The sequence below is a fragment of the Lissotriton vulgaris genome, chromosome 3_2, assembly GCF_964263255.1.
Source record: "Lissotriton vulgaris chromosome 3_2, aLisVul1.2, whole genome shotgun sequence".
NCBI classification, from domain to species: Eukaryota; Metazoa; Chordata; class Amphibia; order Caudata; family Salamandridae; genus Lissotriton; species Lissotriton vulgaris.
This window is the reverse complement of record NC_141690.1, coordinates 153,333,402-153,356,943: the sequence shown is the minus strand read 5'-3', so window position 1 is coordinate 153,356,943 and position 23,542 is coordinate 153,333,402. Positions and strand designations below refer to the sequence as shown.

General features: G+C 45.2%; 1 protein-coding gene across 1 annotated transcript in view; it reads right to left on the bottom strand.

Annotated features, from left to right (window-relative positions):
- Positions 1-23,542, bottom strand: part of MAN2B2 (mannosidase alpha class 2B member 2) — a 331,173-nt gene that overhangs the window by 297,521 nt on the left and 10,110 nt on the right. The window contains exon 2 of the mRNA XM_086964114.1: positions 4,200-4,346. Coding sequence (XP_086820240.1) covers positions 4,200-4,346 — 147 coding nt within the window. The remainder of the gene's footprint in view (positions 1-4,199; positions 4,347-23,542) is intronic.

Genomic DNA, 23,542 nt, shown 5'->3' with positions numbered 1-23,542 from the left:
TACGTTTTACAAGATCTGTAGTGAAAAACTCCTACATTCATTCACTACTGTAAGACGTATCTGTTCAATGGGATAATAATGGTTTACTTTATAACATTTAATAAATGCTAACTTTTGAATGAGAACAATTAGGAATGTCATGTTTGGACTCAAATGAATTGTAAGGTATTATCCACTTTAATGGTACAGCCAGATTTTAAGTTTCAATCCTGAAAATCACACTTTTAGAAAGTTGCCATTTTCCTGGCCTAACAATTTGGGGACTGCTTCGAGGGTCCTGCGTCACAGAATTATGAATAGCTTAGCTGTTGGCCTTTGTGCATTTCTCCCAGAAAGTGAGAACAAGAGGGACTTGTTTTTAGCAGGATAGGCCATTCGGTCAGAAATGGTTAGGGCGGAGCTGTTTCCTGCACCACTTACATTACAAAGGGCTGCCTCAAGCACACACACAAAAGGGAACCTAATACTAGCCTTTTGTAACACCTGATTCTTGGAGCATTGGCAGGAGAAGGGGAGAACTTTCCAGAACCAGATGTGGAATTGGCCAGGATTTCACCCCCACTTCAAAGACTGGCACCAGGTTTAAACTTTAGACCTTCTTAACCACCTCTTTAGTACACTGCTAGACCTGTGTAATACTTCAGAAGAACTGCCTTGGAATGTAGAAGACTGCCCTTCAGCTTGATGCCTACCTTGTTCTTCAGAGAACTGCCCTGCTGCTACCAGAGGACTTCCCAGCTGCTTGAGGCCTGCCTTGCTTTTCAGAGGACTGCTCTGCTGCTTAAGGCCTGCCTTGCTGCTTGAAGGAAAGATGACCATCTCCTTGAACCCAGGACTACCAGAGTGACTCCTAGAGCTAGTTGGCTGGCATCCTGTGTGATCTACAGAAAAATAACAAGCTCCAGAGATCTTGAACCCTGTACCTGGTCTATTCAGGAGTGAGTCCTAACAGCGAAAGTGCCCCCCAGCCCCAGGTCCTGGACCCTTGGATATGGTGTTAAGTGTGCTGCTCCCTTAAAGTAGGGACTTCGATAAATTTCTACTAAAAAGTGCCAGAAGAAATGACAGAAGAACTGTAGAGAGGAGGTGGCCTAATGGCTAAGGCAGCTGACTTCAAATCTAGAGAACCGGGTTCGAGTTTCAGCAAGGACGCTCAACATTCTGTGATTCTGGTCAGATCATGTAATCTTCCTGTGCCTAACAAAAACAAATGTGTCCTCATGTAATGGAACTGGTGCTCGTATAGAGCGATCTGATACTCAATACCTTCAGGTCAAGTTTGCGCTATATAAAACTCCGTAAAAATAAAAAGACAGGACCTGCCTGCCAGCCGATCCCATAAGGTGCATTGCTGGTCAGCCTAACTTTCCAGTAGCTTCCTCTATGTTCTTCTCTGCAGCGGAAAATCCTGTTCAGCGCGACCTACGAACGACGATATACAAACTTGTGAAACCTTCTTCGGCTACAGTTTGGTCCCTCAGGAGGTTTTCAATTTTGAAAAAGTTTTTTAAGTTTGGAGGTGAAAATCTTTATTGGGCTCAACAACATGACAGGCTCCCCACTGACAACAATGACCTCCTTGGTTTGGAAATCAGGATTCTCCTACTCTCCTCTTTTTGCCGCCCCTGTTGACAACTTCTCCTCAGCTAGCATTTTACGGCAACAAAGAATCCTCCTCGGACACGGCCTGCTTCTTTGCCCTGCTGAACTCCATCTTCTCCTTGACTTTTTTCAGGATTTCTCCCAAGGTAAGTAGAGAGGGGTCCAATCCACCAGGTGTATCAAAGCCGAGCTCAAATGTGGTCACCCTAAACCTGTGACTATGCACCGGTCTAGCTTGACCCGTGGTTGGCGCTTTGATATTTTAGGCACTAAATTTCACTGAAAAATTTAAAAATGTACGTCTCTGGTTCTTCTAATTGGTTTGGAATAAATGTTTGTGTCATTTTATTTATTAAAATGTTCCCTATTGTCCTACATTGGTGTGGGATATTACTTGTGTTGTGTTTTCACTTTATTACTGCTTGGGTACTGCATAAATACTGAAGACAGTACCTCAAAGTTAAGCCAAGCTACCAAAGAGTTAAGCACAGGTTAATTTAGTGACTTTTGTGGTTCACACCAACATGGATTGAGGTTGTTTCTGGAGAATGATTTCCACTTCCCCCACCCCCATCAATAACCCGTTTTCTTACAAGAGGTAACTCGGTTGTGGCTGGGTAATGCAAAGTAATGTAGTCTTCTTTAAAGAAAGGAGTCTTCAACCCTTTCCAAACTTGGAGTTGTATTGAATGAATAGGTGTAAAAAAACTGCTGTATTTTTTAATTTTTTACACTTCTTAGTCTGCAACCTGATGATGCCCTGGCTGAGGGCGCCCAGAGAACAACCAGAGTTGGTGAGCTTGTTTGCAAGATAAGCAGGGATGCTTTTGTGATTGTGTAAATAATACAGTTGGTTTTGAAAATGGTGTGTGGCGACTAGGGGGCGCTAATTAGCTCCATCAGAATGGGGGTGATGGGATCATATGTCTTAAGGCACTGGATAAGAATTGTTGCGGCATGCACTATCCCAGTATGGAATCTAGGAGGCCAAAGGGCAGGGCTTTACCACCATCTAAATGCAAAAGTACGAGGGCTTGAACAGCAGTTTGGAAATCACTTTCTGTAAGGAAAGGTTTGACTTTCTAAAGAAGAGAGAGCTGGTTACAGGCCATCTCTGTTGTTTTGCTCCTTGAGGGTGAGGATGGTCATCCAGGCCTGCATGGAGTACCAGCAGTGTTTGAGACATTGGATGGCTGGAGCAGAACCGCCTTTCAAGCAGAGTTAGCAATCATCAGCAAATTCGTGAATTATGATGTTTTCTGTGAACAGAGCACCAGGCAGCACCACGTAGCACAAGGTTGAAGATGACAGGAGACTGTATCGAACCCTGGGAAACTCCACTGGTGATAATTAATTTTTTTGACTTGGAGGTACCGAACGGAACAAACTGATGCCAGTTGGAAAGGAAGGAGGAGAACCAGTGAAGGGTACTGCCTGTGAATTCCATTCAAGACTCCACAGGGTGTATGCGGGTAGGATGGTCAACTGTGTCGAAAGCAGATAAGAGGTCCAGCAATATCTAGAAGCTGGGGTCATCTTCATCTGTTGGCAAGAAGGAATTATCTACAATGTGTAAAATTCTGGTCTCTCTGTTTTGTACCATGATCTGAAACTAGACTGCAAGCCATGAGGAGAAGGTTAGTACTGATGTGATCTTGAGTTGAACATAGACTGCTTTTTTCAATGAACTTGCTGATGAATAGTAGGTGAGTAATGGGATAGTAGATGTTCATCAGGGTTTAGTGTATGTTTCTTTAAGAGTAGGAGGACATGGCCTGTCTTGACAGTGTCTGGGGAAATGCCTTGAGTGAGGGAGGAATTGACAATGGTAGGCAGGAGTTAGAGAGCATTCCTAGAGAGAGATAGGATGAAGGTAAGATCATAAGAAGTGGGTTTGAGGGGGTTGAGTATATCTGCGTGATCTGGTAGTGATATGCCTTTGAACGCTGCCAATTACAGAACTGGGAAGCAGTGGGCGTAGAAGATGAAGCAGGCTGATGAATGGTAGGTGAGTAATGTTGAGGTCATCAGGGTCTAGTGCAGGTTTCTTTAAGGGTATGTGGATACAGCCTGCCTTAAGTGCTTCTGGGAAGAGGTCTTGAGAGGTGGAGGAATTGGCAATGGTAAGTAGGGGTTGAAGGAAGAGGGTAAGACATCATCTTCCTAAGAAGTGGTTTTGAGGAGGTTAAGTATGCTAGTGAGAACTGGGAAAGATAGGCCTTTGAACGTTGACAATTTAACAATTGGAAAGGGGTGGATGTAAAAGATCAAGCCGGCTTGATATTTTCGATGTGCTGTCAGATATTCTGTACTTTTAAATTGAAGAAGATTTTGATGGCATTGCACTTTTCTTAGGAGTGAGGAATAAGTGGCCCAGCAGCGAGCTGATGTAGTTCCCCATTGTCGTGAAAGGTGTTCTTTTTTTTTTGTAGCACTGTGCCTCAATAGTCATCTGTATCAGTTCAGGAAAATAGCAGATTTGCGCATTTTATTAAGATTATGGCACAACATACTTCCCCACGACTATATTAGAAAATCTAGATTTAGTTATGATTGGTTAAGGAACAGTATGAAGTACATATCATAAAAATTATTACCTGCTGTCTTTGAGTTTCAGTAGCTACAGTGTCCCACCAAAGTCGAAAAAACTCTTGCTCGACTGCAATAAATTTGCGCTGCTTAACTTTTATTAGTTCTTCCACAACAGAAGTGTAAACATTGGCTGCATAAGCATGCATACTTTCCTAAGGGAAACAAAACATTAAAATGATCAATAGATTTCAAAAGCATATAGAAACAAGCCGATGAATGGAAATTAGTTTAACAAAACAAAGCCTTCAGAACAAAGAGGAATTATTCAGTGCAGAGGCACTATGCACACAAGTACCTTTAGATTTGGAAATAAGGATAGTATATTGTAATAACATTTTGATAGGCATTTCAGGTGGTCAAATTCAGGTACCTTTTTCAGTTTCAGATAACGCACCCTTGCTAAATCCGAGATAAAATTACCTTTAAGCCTCAGGTTTAGTTACATGTATGAAGAAATATTTCTTACACAACAGATCCCTGGGTCACAGTATTTGGAAAGTACAAAACCAAAGCCAAAAATGTTGGCAAGTAGACTCAGCAAGGCTGGGGGACATACTTTGACGTATAACTATCTAAGCGTCTGGTTTTAGACCCTGGCACAACACTGAAACACTTACCTCGAATTTAAAAAAAGCACCTAGCTTAATTCTGGCTTTGAGCAAGAGAAATACAAACTCTACAGCCCAACAGTGGAAGCCTTACTAAAGGTTATGCAAGCAAAATGTAGATCTACAATCGCTCATGGACACCAGAGGCCTTTTGTCAGACTTCTGACTGACTTTACATACATTTCAGAGTATGGCATACAGAATTTTTCTTCAACTGCCTCACAGATAGGTCTTGAATTTGAGTTGTTTGGACACACCACAAAGCCATGCTTGGCAAACCATAATCCTTAAAGATGATATTAGAAAGATATTCAAGGCCAAGAACAACCCATGGTCAAAATACTTAACCTAAGATAACATGCTAAAAATGCTAATAGGAAGAATATAAATCGTACAATGATCCTTCCTATACAGAAATAAAAACTAAAGAGGCAAATACTTAATATAACGAGAGTTACAGACTTACATAAACTCGAACGGTCAGGCCATGTCCATCAATGATCTTTTCCTACTATATAAACACAATTTAGTACTATCTAAGGGTGCCATCCAGTGGGACATGCCGTCAGAAAATACCCATTAAGGATTACAGACTAAGCACACATTCAAACACACTGTAGAGTCTGTAACTACAATAATGAATCTATTTTGCATAAGCGTTGCTGCTATACTGCATTTAACTCTGCATAATTATTTAAACAATTTTTTAAAAAATATAGGATCTTTACTTGGGCCGAGGATCTGAAATTCTGCCTTAACACCGGTTATAAAACTGTTCTTGTCATTGCTGCAAAATTCTTAATCATAGCATAAAGAATGAATGTTTCTTAATTACCCATGCTCCATCGACCATCACAAGGCCAAAGGACAGCACTGGAAGAAGACACCAGAAACAAGGAGCTATCAGTGTCCACTCAGTCATAGTGCCTCATGACAAAAACTGCAATGCTAGGATATTGTCTAACACAGAAAAATTGAATGTATTACAAGTGTACTTGCTTTCAAGGTAAGACCAATCTTACTTAGGTGTATGCACTCTATCAGCACATTATCATGATACTGTTGACTGCTACCAAAAAACAAAATATGGTCACTATAATTAATTCAGTTTATAAGTTATCTAATCATAATTTTTATTGTCTCTGGAAACATTTTGCCAGCTGAATATATTCCAAAATGTAAATGTTTACATTGTCCACAGTGCACAGAAAATGTTGCTATGTATCTTGACTGTTCTTCTATCTCCACCCTTTGCAGAAGTATAATTTGAAGAACACCACCATCCTCGGATATCTCCCTCTCTCATTCACCACAGTGGGCAATTTCAGGACCACACATAATTAGGTGTAATCTGTATTTCGCTTTGGGCACCATAACTATAGGAGAAACACATGGTGTTGGACCAGTCGCAGATTCTATGGTATCATTGTTAGATCTGTCACCTTTGGAGTGGTCTTCTTCCAAACTTTTTGCCCCTCCTATTTAGTTGAACTTATTTTTGCTGGCCTAGGGACTCTGTGCACTTTGCAATAAAACCCCCTAGCCAAGCCTTAAACTCCTCTTCTATGTATTAATGTATGTATGTATGTATGTATGTGTTTTCTTATATAGCGCTCGACTTACCCTAGGGCATCTCGGCGCTTGCATTGGGAACCCGTCCTGGCTTTTCCCTGTGAGATAACCTGTACTGGGCATCCCCAAGGTGAAAGCCAGGCATCCCGCCGCGGGGGGCCGTTGTGGAGATTAAGCAAGCTTATTGCCCAGAGCTGCATAGTGTGAAGTCGTGCTTAGAGTGGGCACCGAAGCGAGAATTATCGAGTCCGTGGACAATTGGGCTCAGGGCCCTGCCGCGTCGGGAATCGAACCCTGGTTCCGGGTCTGACCTCTGCTTCAGGGTATGCCTCCTCTAACCAGTGAGCCACACTTCTCCACACTTCTCCACTTCTATTACATAAATGTCACCAGTAACACAGGCCCTAAGAAACCCATAGGGCAGGGTGCCTTGTAATTCAAGGGTTGAACACATATGTTTTAATCTTACATGTCCTGGTTGTGAGACCTACCCCAACCCTTAGGATAACATTGGAGATTCCTTATGACATTGAATACGCTGGACTTTCCAATTGGAAGCAGAAAGCGATTTCATGTTTGGTGTCCATGGAACTGTAATGAAAACCCCTATTTAATGGTAAAGTTGGATGTTTGCTTAACATTTCCAAAATGCCACTTTTCGAAACTCAGCACTTTTTTACCCTTAGTCTTTTTGTCTTTATAGCCTGTCTTAAATCACATGACTGAGTTTAATTGACAGACTTTGTGACTTCCTCCCAGACAATCACAAAATAGAGGGATTAGGTTTGTATGAATGGACATTCAGCTGGCAGAATGGATGGTGAAGCTGAGCAGAGCCCCACTTGCAACTAAATAAGGTGCTCTGTCTACACCCAAAGGACCAAACACCTCCAAATTATTACTGCAGCCAGGGAGGGGAGTTAGGAAATTCCATGCACTTCAAAGCCACTGTCTAAAAGCTTCTCCCACCTTCCAGGAGGGCACCAGGGTGTGAGCATAGGACCTCAGACACCAACTCTTCACTTCATTACCGACACTGAAGGACTCTCAAGAGGACTTCCTGCTGTTGTAGTCTGCTGTGCACTCTGCAAGACTGCTTTGCTATACCTGGAAGGACTGCTTTGTTGCTTTGAGCCTAACTTGAACCCACAGAGGCCAGCCCTGCTGTTTAGCCCTGCATTTTCGCCTGAACCCAGGACTACCAGAGTGACTCCAAGTGCTAGCTTGCTGGCCTCCTGTTCAGGGCACAGGTGGTGCAGGTGCAACACAGGGACACAAAAAGCTCCCATCATCTTAAAACTCACACCTGGACCCAGCCTGAGTAAGTCCTGAAGCCCCAAGTCATCTCCCAACAGTCCTGGACCACTGGTTGTGGTGCTAAAGGTGCCCAGATGGACTTGGACATTTTGGGGCCAAAAGGTGCTCTGAGAACCTGGAGGAGACCAGGACCAACCGGCTTGCCTATCTGCCCAAGGTGCATGGCTGGCCGAATTGACTTTGCAGTTTCTCCCAACACAGTCTTCTGCGCAGAAGCAAAGCATTTTCAGCAGTCCCACACCAAAGGTTCATTCGGCTTCGTGGAACTGTTTCTGCCAGCAGCCTTGTTCCGCTGAACTTTACCTTCTCAGAACATTTTTCTCAAAATGCCTTTAAGTACGAAGATCAAAGCTGACCAAGCCCAATCCACTTCTTGTATCTCAGCCTTTTTGACTTGGTCTCGGGTGACAAGATGTCTGGGGTTGGCGTGTTGATCTTTTAGGTGCTAATTTTTACTTATAACTATTACAAATTCAAAACTACTGTTCTCCTGATTGTTTGTTTGATGTTAGGGTGTAAAATAATTTATTAAAATGTTCTCAATTTTTTTGTTGTTAGGGTGTAAAATAATGTTTTAAAATGTTCTCAATTTTTTTTAATTGGTGTTGGATTTTTCTTGTGTATTGTTTTCACTTTATTACTGTTTGAGTACTGCATACATACTTTACAGATTGCCTATACGTTAAGCCGGACTGCTTTTTGAGCCAAGCTACCTGGGGTTAAGCACAGGTTAATTTAGTGACTTTTTATGGTTCACCCTGCAAGAGATCATGGCTGTTGCTTGACCAGGGCTAACACCACTGTCGACCTTTTACAACCAAATTTCTCACAATCAAGCATCAATAGCACTTCATCTTGCACCTTGCTTTACAGATGTATTAGCACTCTCCTTTAAACCTGTACCAGTTGTGTAATCGGCTTATTTATATGAAAAGTAATTAAAGTTCATTCTAATTTCCTTATGCTTTGAATCTCTTGCAACATGAAGTCATTGTGATTAAAACAATCAATTGTGCTGTGACATTACTTAAACAAGATCCTGGAACTTCCCCTTGAAAGACATTAAATTCTTCTTCGTTATGTACATCCACATAGGCAATTTCCCAAGTTGATTACAGGATGTCTATCTCGCTAACTGAAAAATATTTACATTAAGCTTAATTTGGGTAATTTTAGGCATCTTTCATATTTTGAAGCACCCACATTATTGCAAGCTGCTCGACTGTCCAGCAAAAACTGAACATTTTAATGCCCTACCAAATACCGTAGGTGTTTTTTACATGATCCATTTTTATCACAAATATTACTTGTTCTGTGTTTTTGTTTGAAATTGACTATGTGTTTTTGCATTGGTTTCCGAACCATCCTCAGTATGGTTGTAAGCGCATCTGTTTTTCTAATATTTTTTTTCTAAATCCTGTAGAACTACACTCTTGGATTATCCTTAGTCTTATATCTAATTATTTAATTTTGTAAACTCACTAAATGCTACACGTTTCCTTAATCTTGTAACAAAATCATCCGGAATTTCTTCTTCAGATTTCCCTGCAGTATTAAAAGGGTATCATTTGAAATCTATGTTTCTTTATGAATCAAATTTTACATTGAGGCACTTTAGGAGTACGTTACGTGTGCCTATTTCTAGCTTAGTAAGTGTAATAACTAGGTCTTCTACTTGATCTGGTACTAATTTGACTAGCAAGTCTCATGCTTGTACATTCCTATGTCTTTTTTACGTGGCTTTTCAAAATATTCTAACTTTATTCTCCATCTTTCCCATCTTGGAGCTCTGATTTGGTCTTCTGTCAAATGGCGTATGAAATATTATATTATATTATATTATATTATATTATATTATATATCTGTTGTTTCACTTCCTTCTGATATTCGGTTGGCTCCAGTATTTTAATATATAGATAATGGTTTTATTTATTTTTCTTCTAACTTGCAAGTATTTTTATTCATTTATGTTTCTTTATTTTTCAGCTTTAAGTAGCCTGTTTTGCCTGGCCTCGTCATGGCTTCATTCATCATTTTTATGGGTTTGTCCTCAGTGCTTGGATTCAAATGGACACCAATATTTTATACTCTTATGGAAACCTGACAGTGCTGATAACCCGGTGTAAAGGGATGATGAAATATCAATAATATAACAAGCAAGAATAATGTTATCATGTTGAGGTTAAGACGATGAATATCTTGTGACATCATTACACCTATCCTTAACCAATTAGCATTTACAGTTACCTTGTGTTGCTTAATACTATTATGCAACCTCCTCACTTTCCAAGAAAAGTGTTTAGCTTCAACATCTGCTGGCTCACAAGGTCGCAGTATTTACTTATTTGGCATTTTTGTAGAACATATACAAGACCCTGGACCTTCCGAGTGCTTACCATAGACTAAACAGTAGCCTACGTACTACAAAATGCAATGATCACATATATCAGTGGTCAGAACATAGCTACACCTTCAATTGGAAATAAATCAGCTTCTATACACATGGAAGCAACAAAACATAACCATGTAAGTGCACATTCAACAATAACGAAGAAGTATACATGGTGCCTAGTTGGAGGAAATAAAATCACAGAATAAACCAAATAGCCTAAATAGTCAAAACGTCCATATCCACTGAGTTCAAGACCACTAAAGAACCATATTAGGTCAGGGACACCAAGAGGTAGAGGAGACATGGTGACCAAGGGAGAGCATTTAAATTCTCCTTTGAAAAATGATAACAGTTTAATGGTATGGATGGGGGCAGAACAACATTGCTGAAGAGAGGGATTTCCAGCAAGAGGGTTTCTATACTATGCAGAAGGTGGCGACCTCTGGAGGAATTCAACTACTGCGATAAGTAGAGAGAGTGGTAAGAATTTAGGATTTTATGTACTTAGCCTGAGAGTTTGAATATGGTCCTCCCATCAAAATTAGAGCAATCATAGAGCAGTAAAGGGGTGATGTGTTCAGAATGAATCCCAGAGAGCAGACAAACAGCAGTATTCAATGCGGCAAGATGCATTTTAGAAATACCAGTAAGGAGGGCATTGCTGCAGTCAATTCAATAGAACCCGTGCTTGGGTTACGTCTTCCACATCTTTTTCAGACATCATGGTTTTATACTACAAATCACTTGAAGTTGTAATTTGCACCCCTGCCTATTGACTTAAAACGTTTATGCAGGTCAAGACGCAAGCCCAGAATGAAGAGATTTAGCAGTATCTGTGTTGAAAAATAAGGAGCCAAGAAAGTTGATAGAGACAATTAAACTCAAAAATGTAAATAGGCTGTTTGAGAAGAGATGAGAAGGAGCTTAGTTTTAGTAGCATTTAACTTAAGATTCTGAGCAATCATCCTTTGGCGTGCCCACTGCTGGAGTCTGCTGGTTGTCTACACTGTGGCCACCAATAACAAGGTTGGGGATGTGGGAAGAGAGCCAGGAGGGCGGGAGGAGATCTTGAGGATGGTGGGTGGGATGGGGGCATCGAGGAGACGGGAAAGGAGCAGGCAAGTGTGCAAAGTGTCGCTTGAGGCGAAAAGGCAGCAAAGGAGGTAAAAGAAGGCAGAAAGTGGCAATAGAAGAAATAATTAGAAAAAGGAAAATAAAGCAGAAGAGAAAGCTGCACTGAGAGTCAGAGTTGGAGAGAGGCAAAAAGATGAAAAAAGCGGTAGCAGGGAGGCACATCTAATCTCCTGCTCCCTTTTTTGCAAATTGACCAAACAGACCTCCACAAATCACTTCATCTATTATTTACTGAGCACCAACACAGCCTTTAATGCACAGATAGCCAACCTTAGGTAACGAGGAACCAGCTTCCACTTACCTGAACAGGTCCTCCGACCAGTCCAAAGTTCTTATGGACCCTCTGGAGTACTTCACTCTATTCGTGGTGCTCTTGAGCGATTGGAGGGGGAGATCAAGGCACTGGATTCCTTGCAATCTTTGGACCCTAGCCCTGACACGAGCTCTCATTTCTGGGCAGGGAGGCAAGGACGCGTTGCTTCGGTGAGGGAGATCACCCAGGCAGGACTCTTGCCATTCTCCTAAGGCAGCCTCATGCTGCCTTCTATATCGCCACGCCTCAGGATGATGGCCCGGAAAGAACAACCTCTCCTAACGAGGTGGTGGCCAGATTCACCACTTTCTACTCTCAACTCTACACCGCTGGAGTTACACCCCGCATGACATCCTTGATCAATACTTCGATACTCTTCAGCTTCTCTGGCTGTGTAACAGCCACTGGGAATACCTTGACGAGCCTTTCTCCAAGGAAGAGATACTGGCTGCTATTAATGGCCTACCAGGCGACAAAACTCCCAGCTCCGACGGACTGCCTGCATCATTTTACAAGGCTTTCACTCCCCTCCTGATTCCTCACCTTGCCGCTATGTACAATGAATCTTTTGAGTGTGGCCATTTTCCTCCTTCGGTCCGCGGGGCCCTACTAACACTCCTCCTGAAACCAGACAAGTCCCCTGAGCTCCGTGACTCCTATCGCCCTCGGTCTCTCATCAACACAGATAATAATATCTTTGCCAAATTGCTAACCTCCCGCCTACTCCCTCTCATGCCCCTGATCGCACGCCCAGAGCAGTCCGGCTTCATCCCCGGCCATGCCACCTCGCACAATTTCCGGACTATATTCGCCATTCTTCATCAAATTAACCCCGCTCTCCCGGCCGTGGCTGCCCTTTTGGATGCCACCAAAGCTTTTGATACTCTTGAGTGGCCATTCCTCTTTTACCCTCTTCCTCGCTTAGGCTTTAGCCCGGTTTTTCAGGTTCTTCACACTCTCCCCACTGCTCGCCCTCAGATCAACGGTCAAATCACAGAGCCCATCCCCATCGCAATGGGCACAAGGCAGGGGTGCCCACTTTGACCCATGCTTTTCGTTATCGCTATGGAGCCCCTTGCTGCCAGGCTCTGGCAACACCACACCCAGAGGGGTCTCGGCTTCGCGGTTCGTGCCTTGGTTGTCTCCTTGTATGTGGACGATGTCACGCTACATCCACCATCCCCGGGAGAATCTCGGCCCCAGGTCAGCGGGGTGGTGCGCTTTGGGGGGTCTTTCCAGAATCCAGGTTAACTGGGGTAAGTCCGTTCTTTTTCCCCTCATGGACACCACTGTCCCCTTCACTTCAGACTACCCTTTTGGTTGGGCGTCTTGTCCCACTTGATAGCTAGGCATTTGGCTCAGCAGGGATGTGGATGAACTTTAAAAAGGCTTACTTCGGCCGGGCAGTGGACTAGTTGGAGACCAAGATTCACCTCTGGCAACAATTGCCCCTTTCCCTGGCGTTAGGCATCGCCATTGCAAAGATGGGGGTGCTTCCGAAGTTTCTGTACTTCTTCTTGAACACCCCCATCCCTCTCACGGCTAACTTTTTTCACAGACTCCGCTCACTTATAATCACCCTTGTCTGGGCCGGGCGCCAGCCCAGAATAACATACAACATTCTCACACTGCCCTTATTTCGATGCGTAATGGGTGCCCCAGACTTTGAATGATATGCCCTTAGCGCCCAAGCCAGCTACTTTCACCTCAGGTTGCAACCTCACTTTGCAGTGGAGGTTGACCTCGTTGCCCCCTGTCCGCTTCTGACTGCTCTCTTTGCCCCTACAAAACCCTGTGCGGCGAAATAGTCACGGTGGAAACCTTCCGCTGGGCCTGGGACGGACTCAGGAGATACTCCGGCTCTAGAATTTTCTCCGGTAATGCCATGCCCATTGCACACAACCCGGCATTCCCCCCTCTGCAGACTGCCGGAATGGTTAAGCGTTCAACTCGCCTAGGGCTATCCATGGTCGGACCTTTATCCTGATAATACCTTCTTTACACTTGCTGCAGAGTTTGGCCCCATGGACACACTGCTGTATTACCAGCTCAGAGCGTCCTGCAGGGAGATTCACCCCAAGTTTCACCAGCACCCCCCGTTCGATGGCTGTCCTCGACTTCGCTTACACATCCAGCTCCCCCCGAAAGCTGGTCACCAGGATTTATGCACTAACACTGGCGGCGTCCCCGACAACTGCTGACCACGCCCCAGAACCATGAGTGAGGATCTGAGCACCAATCTCTTTCAAGAGGTCAATCAGACTAAACGCTTGTCCTCCAATTACCCCCTGTGCCTCAAACATTTTAAATACCTGCATAGATTATACCGCTCCTCGCCATGCTGCACAAAATGGGCCTAATTCCCAGCGACAGATGTTTATGATGCGCCGCTCCCGCTGCCGACTTTTCCCTCCTAGCCTGGCACCGCCCAAAGGTCTCTGCCTATTGGCAAGATGTGTGCGCTGCCATCACTGAGATCACCTCCACGCCTGTCACGCCAGATCCACTGCTCTGCCTCTTAGGCTTTGTCAAATACTGCCCGGATGACTGCCATGCTGCTCGTTCTTGCACGGCATAGGGTCTCCATGCACTGGGGATGAAGGCCTGCACCCAACAGTGGCGTCACTAGGAGGGTGCGGGGGGTGCGGACCGCACCGGGTGACACCATCACATGGGGTGACACCAATCTGGTTACACTGTGTTAGTAACCAGATTGGTGTCACCCCATTCTGCTTCATAATCAGGAGAATAAGTATCTACAAACTGCAAGGACTTCGGAGCAATCAAGGTGGATGCCGCCTTACGTGCAGGTCCAGCATGCCGATCAGGTATTTGCCACCTCATTCCTACATGCGGCTGCCCTCGGAGCCGGCCTGAAAGAACTATACCTATCTGATCAAAACAAAAGTGCTGCACGCTTACGTGCGCCAGCGTCACCCCTCTCGGCCTGTCTCAACGTCAAGTCTACTGACGTCTGGACGTCACGTCCATTGACGTCCAGTGCAGCAGCAAGGGGGCGAACAGTGAACTGTCTCTTCAGCGAGGCCCTGTTCCCATGCTCGGAGTCTCGCGGTCCAGCTCTGTGAGAGTTTTTGCAGATGTCCTCAACCTCAAAGGTGAGTGTGTGCACGCTCGTTTGTTTGAGTGTGCATAGAAAAACATCAGGACACACGGGCACACACGGGCACCCCGCCCCTAGCTTTTCTTGTTATAAGTGGTGATCCTGCTTCTAAAGTATGGATGTTTCACATTTCAGACTGGATTCGTTCGCATTTATTTTTCTCCTATTGGCACTTATCCAGATTTTTCAGTGGTGAAGAAATTAAGTTGAAAGCAGTATATTTTCACTTTTATTTAAGTGATGAACGTGTACAGTACTTGCACCGTGGTGTCTTAGTGTGTTAAGGAGACACATACAATAAAGTATATATTTACCTGAAAATATTAGCATAGCAGTACTAACATACCCCCACACGTGCAGCTATGTAAACTTCATTTGGAAATCTTTTTTTAATCTTCCATATTCGCAGCTATCGGCCGGCCTGCCGTCAAGCGTATCGCAACAATAACATAGTCCTGTATTTTTTAGCGTTTACAAATAAATGGAAACAGGGATCGAACTTTAGGCAGATAAGGGAATTACGCAGTTTTCCCAGAATTACACAATTTGCTGAAATTCGGATTTGGAACGAAGTATCCTGTTCCCACATCTTGTAATTTAGCTGCTAGAGAACGCAAAAATGAAAACATTGCATGAAACATGTTAAAGGCCAAATAGAAGGTCTTTCCTTTTTAAATCTGCAGGCACAGGAATGTTCTAAAAGTTGTCATTTCCGATTTTGGAGTAATTTATTGCAAGTGGATGATGGGGGGGGCATAGGCAGACAGGAGGTGAATGTGTAGACATGTCAAAATCTGGACCGTGAGAGTAAGGGGAGGTGAGGAAAGGTAGAGATGGGAGCTTGCAAGAGGGAAGGAGCAGGATTGGGAAAGGAGCAAGAACAGTTAGGAAGAGAAGGCCAAAACGAGAAAGATGGAGGAAAGAGGAAATAACCTTTAATTTGCTTATGTGTTAGGAACATCTCTACTAGTCAGAAGGTAGTAGAAAGTTGAGGGAGTCGTTAGAAGCACTCTGGGTTGAGTAACGTACATTCTATTCCATACCAATTCAACTCTGTCGGCTCAAACTATTTTGAGAGTTTCATTATTAATTTCTTTACCAATAGTTTTCATATTCTGTTTTGTAGATTTGAGACAATATTCCGACGCGTTGCGATCTGAGCTATGATAACCAACCACCCTTATCAAGAAATGTATATTTGCTTGTTATTGAGGAGTGAGAACATGGCTTCAGCTTTCATGTCCCCCACAGATTATGACATCTAATGCAAAATGAATTTGTATAGGGCTATGCAATGCTCAACGTGAAGTGTTTATGCCAACTCCTCCAATTTCAGGGATTCATACAGACTAGAAGATGGAATAGATGGAATGCCTATATTTCAGAGGATTTCAAACTAAGGTCTAGGAGATTTCCAGGCTATCCACACAAGGTAAACATCCTTAAAATTAATATATCTAGAAATGAGTTACACAGCAGCTGCGGCTGTAAGTCATTAACAAGCAACTCCCCAGTACCTTGACTGCCCTTCATCTCGGCCAGGGCCATTTAGTATCCTAATGCCACTCGTAGCTAGGGCCACTGGAATTATGCAGTAGAGGTGGGCCACATTATGTGGGAGGGTTGACTAAATCACCAGGCGTAATGTGGCACAATATTTGATAGTATGGTATGGTCCAGTTATTTGCCAACTGTGTCCACTGGCGGACTCGGAGCAGAGGAGGTCCATGTAGTGAGTCGTGAGGGGGTAACACCATGAGTTACTGGCACCGGGTGACACCAACCCTAGTGACGCCACTGGCACCCAAGGTCAGCGCTTGGCTCCTAGACGCTGCGAGTTGTGAGATACTTCTGTCCGAATTCTGGGAGCGGCTGCTGGCAACCAGCTGCCCGTTTGACATTTGGGGTCCCCTCGTTTCTTACCTCCAGCGCCAGAGAGCCTTGCCCTCTGCGGCCTCTACCACGCCCTCAGCTAGCACTCTGCTGTCGGCAGCCTCCGAGGATGGCTCATGATGTGCGGCCCCTCCGTGCGCACACCCTACTGATTCCTTGCTACCATTTTCATCAGCACTTGGTCTCTCCCAGGCGTTACCCTGTCCTTTCTGCCTCAATCCACACAGCTTTTCTCTGCGTAATATACCGGGCTGCTTATGCATGGTTGTTCCTACAATGTATGTAACAGATGTGGTCTTCTTTGTTGATTACAGACTTTCCGTCTGCATATATTGTAACATGTTATGAGACTTTCTTAATAAAGATCTTTAAATAAATCCAACAAAAAAAAGCTCTTTAGACCCGGCTTCACTGTCCTCGAGGCCCTGCATCATTCTTGCACTCCTTCTTTCTTGCTCTCGCCCTACTATCCATCCTTTTCTCTCTCTCTCTATCCATTTTCCAATCTCTCTCTTCGTGCTCGTTTTTCTACTTTTGTACTCTCTCCCTTTGGGCCTCTTTTTGCCCGTTTTCCTCTCTCTACTCTCTCTCTTTGTGCTGCGTGTTGTCTGTTTTTCCACTCTCTCCGTCCTTTTCTCTCTCTTTGTGTCAATTTTCAAATCTCTCTCTTTGTGCCCGTTCTTCCACTTTCCAATCCCTCTTTTTATGCCTCTCTTTGCCATTTTTCCTTGTGTCCGCTTTTCCTTTGCACCCGTTACTCCTGAGCTTTCCCATCTCCCCGCGCTTTCCCATCTCCTTTGCATCTCTGTTGCATGCCTTCTGCCGCCTACTGCACCACGTCCTTCCCTAGCCCTGCCCTCTCCCCCCCCCACCGCAATACTCCCCTTCCAGGACATACTTAATGACAGCCACTGTTTGACTGCACAGGGGGCAGACACAGCGGTGCTCCGTTGGCACATCAAAGGCAAGTCCGTCCCCGCCTGGACCAGGCTCAGGGCCTCGGACCCTGTTCCAACCGAACACCGCCACTACGAAGCCTGCATGCACTCAACACCAGATAGCACCACATAAGCTGCTTCTGCACCTCACCTTGCTCACCTGCACTCACTGCCATTTCACCTACACTTTCAAGCATTCCCTACACCTCACACAAAACTCAGTGTCACGCATTTATGCATGCTCCTCAATACCAAATTTCTCAGCAGCCATGCTACTGAGATCTGGGACACAACTGAGACGCACTCCCAGACATCATCTTCCTGGCAAAGACTTGTCCAACCCCGTTATCGGCACCCACCATCGTCACAGCCATTCCACCTGGCTACAAGATCTCCTGCTCGTACAGATAGAAAAAAAAAAAAAGAGGACTCGCATCATACACAATTACTCCATCATCTGCACCACTTTCACTGACGAAGGCACTATTTACATGAAACAAATGAACTTCTGACTTCAGACTGGCAACCATACCTACATCAAAGGTACCCTAGCTTACCAACCACCCAGACCATGCGCCACCTTCAGGAACCTCCTCACAGACTTCATTGCCCCCATTGTCATCAGCTTAAACTAATTCATCTCACTCAGCGACCTCAACTTACATCTCGGAGACCGAAAAGATCTTAATTCCACTATCATACTCGAGAGCCTTAAGACCCTAGGACTCACCCAGTTTGTAAATGGCCCGACCCACAATGCAAGACACACAGTCAACCCCATTTTCATAGCAAGAAACAAGGTCAAATTCAGTCACCTAACTCCGCTCACCTGGACAGTCCACTCCATCGTTCACTACATCGACTCATCCCAAACCTCCTCAGCCAAGACTACCTACAACCTCAGACGTAGCTGGAACAAGATAAAGGACACAGACTGGACCAACACCCTCACCCACCAACCAAACCTTGTCAGAGACCTGCGTGCAAACATCGAAGCCTTCAACAAATGAATCCCAATCAGCGCAGACACTCTGGGCTTCCCTGAATAATGTCAGACATTCAAAAACCAACACACAAGTCAGCTGGACAATGAAGGCTTTAGAAACTCCAAACAACTCTGCAAAAAGCTGGCGAGAAAATGAAGAATCAGTTGGGACACCACCACAGGAAACAAGTCTGCGCTCAGAGAATACCACACCCAACACTACTTGGAAAGAAAAACCGCCTTACCCTTCGACTGGAAAAAAGCTCTAACTGCAAAGAGCTCTTCAACATCATCAAAGAATACTCCAACCCCCCAGTTTCCACCAGCTTCTTCACCCCTTTGCAAGACCGCTGAGACAACCTCTCCAATTTCTTCCACAGCAAAATCCTCAACATCCACAGCAACTTCGACCCCCAATACAAGACACAAGAACTCATCAATCACCTACCCACCATCGCCAAATCGGATCACCACATTACCAACTGGAAACTCCTCATTCCAGAAGTCACAGCTGAAATCAGAAGAACAGTCCAAGCTGGGGCCCCCCACCATATCTTCAACCTAGAAGGAATTTTGATCAGCTGACCACCATCATTAACACCTCCCTCTAAAGTGGAGCCTTATTTGACAACTGGAAACATGCAAACCCCACAACAGACACAAAAGAGCTCAGAAACTACAGACCGATCTCACTCCTGCCCTTCCAATCGAAAATCGTGGAGAAAGCAGTCAACAAACAACTCCCCAATCATCTCAAACATCACCACCTACTAGACATCTCGCAGTCAGGCTGTCACAACATACAAACCGCTCTCATCGCATCAACTGACGACATGGATAAAGGAGAAACCGTTGCACAAATTTACTCGACCTCTCCGCAGCCTTTGACACAGTCCCCCACAGCACCCTCATCACAAGATTCCACAGCTACGGAATAGATGGCCCTATCCTGAGCTGGCTGGCCTCATTTCTCTCCAACAGGACCCAGGAAATCAGGCTCCCGCCCTACACATTCAAAGTCAAGAACCTCATCTGCAGAGTTCATCAAGGATCATCGAGAAGCCCTACCCTGTTCAGCGTATACATGGCGCAACTGGCCCACGCCATAAGATCCCACATAATCAACATTGTATCCTGTGCAGATGGTACCCAGCTTGTCTTTTCCCTCACAAACAACAACCACACCACCAGGTCAAACTTGAACATCTGCATATCTAACTTAGCAAACTGGATGAAAAAAGAACTGAACCGGAACAAATCAAACCAAGGTCAATGGGAATCCTCTCACAAGGGCTCCCATTCAATTCAATTGGGATTTATAGAGTGTGGCTAATCACCTGAGAGAGTCCCCAGGCGCTGGGCTATGTCAAAAAGCCATTTCTTGAGTCCCTTTCTGAATTCCTGCAGGAAGGATGTTGTTCAGAGGTGAAGTGGGGAGGTCGCCCCAGGACTTGGCAGCGAAGTAGGAGAAGGAACGTCCTCCACTGTAGCCTCGGCGGATGCAGGAGTGTGTGCGAGGGCAAGGGAGGCGGAAAGCAGATGTCTGGAGGGATGATTGAAGTTCAGGCGGTGGTTGATGAATGCTGGTCCTTGGTCCTGGAGAGGCCTTGTAGGAGTGTGTCAGGATCTTGAAGTGGCATCTTTCCTGGTTGGGGAGCCAGTGGAGGTTCCTGAGGTGGGGGGTGATATGGGTCCATTTGGAGAGGTTAAAGATGAGTCTAGCAGTTGCGTTCTGAATAGTTTGGAGTATCTTCAGAATGCGGGTGGTGATTCTTGCGTAGAGCGTGCTGCAGCAGGCTGGAAAGCTGGTGACTACGGCTTAAGTGACAGTTTTCCTTGGGTTGATGGGGAACCATTTAAAGATCTTTCAAAGCATACAAAGGGTGTGGAAGCAGGCAGAGGCAACCTTGTTGATCTAGCATTTCATGGTCAGTATGCTGTCCACAATGATGCTGAGGTTGCATGTGTAATGACTAGTCCCTGCCACACAAGTGACACAGTGTTTTTACTGTCACAAGTGGGGTAATGCAGAGAGGTAGGATTTTTGTGGATTCCTGCGGATTCCGAAGTTTTCATTACATAAATGTAAGGTAAATTTCAGGAATAGTTTGCGGTTTTCAGGACATTGCGGGTAAGAAAGCCTTATGAGATACATGCAGGGCACACCACCCTGGAATACCCCGGTTGTCTAGTTTTCAAAATTGTCTGTGGTTCATAGGATTACATGGGTGGCAGCTGAGCACGGACACAAATTCCGCAGCTACACCTAAAACTGATCTGTCCATGTAGCGTTTTAGGGCCTTGTGTGTCAAGGTCTCTTGGCTCACCCACATAAGTGAATTACCAATGTTATCAGGAGACTTGGGGTAATGCTGGGTGGTAGGAAATTAGTATCTTCCCGCAGATTCCAAAAGTTTTCCTCACAGACATGTGAAAAAAATGTGTGCTTGTAGTCAAAGTTTGCTGTTTGCAGGGCATTATGGGTAAGAAATTGTTGTGTGATCCTCGCGAAGCCCACTACCCTGGACTTCCCCGGATGTCTAGTTTTCAGAACTGTCTGGGTCTGGTACATTTTCCCAGGTAGAAACCTATCCAAGCCCAACAAGTGCAGCCAATCATCATTAAAAGTGGGACGATACTGGGAGTTAGCCACACTCTCCTGACCCATATGTAAAAAAAAGAACACAAAGGAATCAAATGACCTCATGTTTGCCATTGGGATGGGATTTCTTAGCGCACAGGGTAGCAAAAAGACTATTAGAGCTTAAGGGGGAGTATGGGGCAGATGTTAGTATAGGCCAGAACCCCCCCTCATTATTTTAAAATATATATATATATTCCTGCATACCGTGGCTTTCTGGCCCGCATGGGAAAACTGGGGCAAACCTCCTATCTGCCCCCTAGGGGGATGAAATAAAATAAAATAAACTCTCTGGTGCCAATTGCCAACAGATGCCCTGGAGAGGTAGTGCTGGCGTTGCCCACACTCAAAGTTTTTTTTTAAAATACTTTTTTCCATTGTTACAAATAAATTATACATTTGGATGAAAAACACTATATGTGTCTAGGGACCATTGTTCTTGTGATATACTGTAATCAGATGTTAACATGTCTTATTCTGTGCCATGTTGGTTTAGGTTTGCACCTACTCAACAAACACCAATTAAAAGAAATCAAAATAAATAAACTGTCATGAAACATTAACTCAACAAGATAAAAATTAAATGTAGGCCCAAAAGGGTGTCAGATGAGTTGGATCTTTCTATATACTCCCAAGAAATTAACAAAGCCAAATAAATAGCTATAGACTCAGGCCCAATCGGATTTTAAATCTCACAGAAATTATGAAGAGACAGTCAAGGTGAGACTTTATCCTAAATTTCATATTAGGCCTGGCATTCAGGACATGACAGTTCACAGAGCCTGCCAATCACCCAGAAGACAGTTAAGAAACAGTTCCCACCTGTAAGAAATGTAATTATTATTTGGGAAGGGTGACTACCCACCTCAAGGAACTATCACAACCCTTGTCAGGGTGAACCCTCAAATTCACTAAATTAACCTGAGCTCAAGCCCCTGGTAGCTTTGGCACAGAGTAGACAGGCTTAACTTAGGGCAACGTGAAAAAATATTTATGCAATACCAAACCAGTAATACAGTTAAAATGCAAACCTATAAAAAGACCAAACCGAATTAGTGAAATAGAGTAAAATTGAATAAATTAAATTACACTAAATGATAAAAACCCAATAAGGAGAACCGGCAATATCAATTTTTAGCCTTTTAAGTAGAAAAGGCATCAAAAAACGAAAAGTGAATACGATCCTCAATGGTCAATCAATCAATCAATCAGTGACACTTGTAAAGCGCGCTACATACCCGTAGGGTCTCAAGGCGCTGGGGAGGGGGGGTGCCGCTACTGCTCGAACAGCCAGGTCTTCAGCTTCTTCCTGAAGGAGAGGTGGTCTTGGGTTAGGCGCAGGTCGGACGGGAGGGAGTTCCAGGTCTTGGCGGCCAGGTAGGAGAAGGACCTTCCTCCTGTAGTCGCTCTTCGGATGCGGGGGACGGCGGCGAGGGCGTGGTTGGCTGATCGGAGGTGGCGTTTGGGAGCGTAGAAGTTGACTCGGCTGTTGAGGTAGCTCGGGCCTTGGTCGTGTAGGGCTTTGTGTGCGTGGGTGAGGAGGCGGAAGGTGATTCTCTTGTTGATGGGGAGCCAGTGAAGGTCTCTCAGATGTCCGGAGATGTGGCTGGACCGTGGGATGTCGAGGATGAGTCTGGCTGAGGCGTTTTGGATCCGCTGGAGTCTCTTCTGGAGCTTGGCGGTGGTCCCGGCGTAGAGGGCGTTGCCGTAGTCTAGTCGGCTGGTGACGAGGGCCTGGGTGACGGTCTTCCTGGTCTCTGAGGGGATCCACCAGAAGATCTTCCGTAGCATGCGTAGGATGTTGAAGCAAGCCGAGGAGACGCTGTTGACTTGTCTGGTCATGGAGAGGGAGGAGTCCAGGATGAAGCCCAGGTTTCGTGCATGGTCTGTCGGTTTGGGTGCGGTGCCCAGGGCGGGAGGCCACCAGGAGTCGTCCCAGGCGGAGGGTGAAGAGCCCAGGATGAGGATCTCCGTCTTGTCCGAGTTCAGTTTCAGGCGGCTGGTCGTCATCCACTCGGCTACCTCTTTCATCCCTTCGTGCAGGTTGGCTCTGGCGGCGGCGGGGTTGTTGGTCAGGGAGAGGATCAGCTGGGTGTCGTCGGCGTAGGAGATGATGCTGAGGTGGTGTTTGCGTACGATGGCCGCGAGGGGGCTCATGTAGACGTTGAAGAGGGTGGGGCTCAGTGATGATCCTTGGGGGACGCCGCAGATGACTTCGGAGGCCTCTGACTTGTACGGTGGTAGGCGGACTCGCTGTGTTCTTCCGTCGAGGAAGGAGATGATCCATTCCAGCGCCTTGTCCCGGATTCCGATGTTGCTGAGGCGCCGTATTAGGGTGCGGTGGCAGACCGTGTCGAATGCCGCGGAGAGGTCTAGGAGGATGAGGGCCGCTGTTTCTCCATTGTCCATCAGGGCTCGGATGTCATCGGTGGCG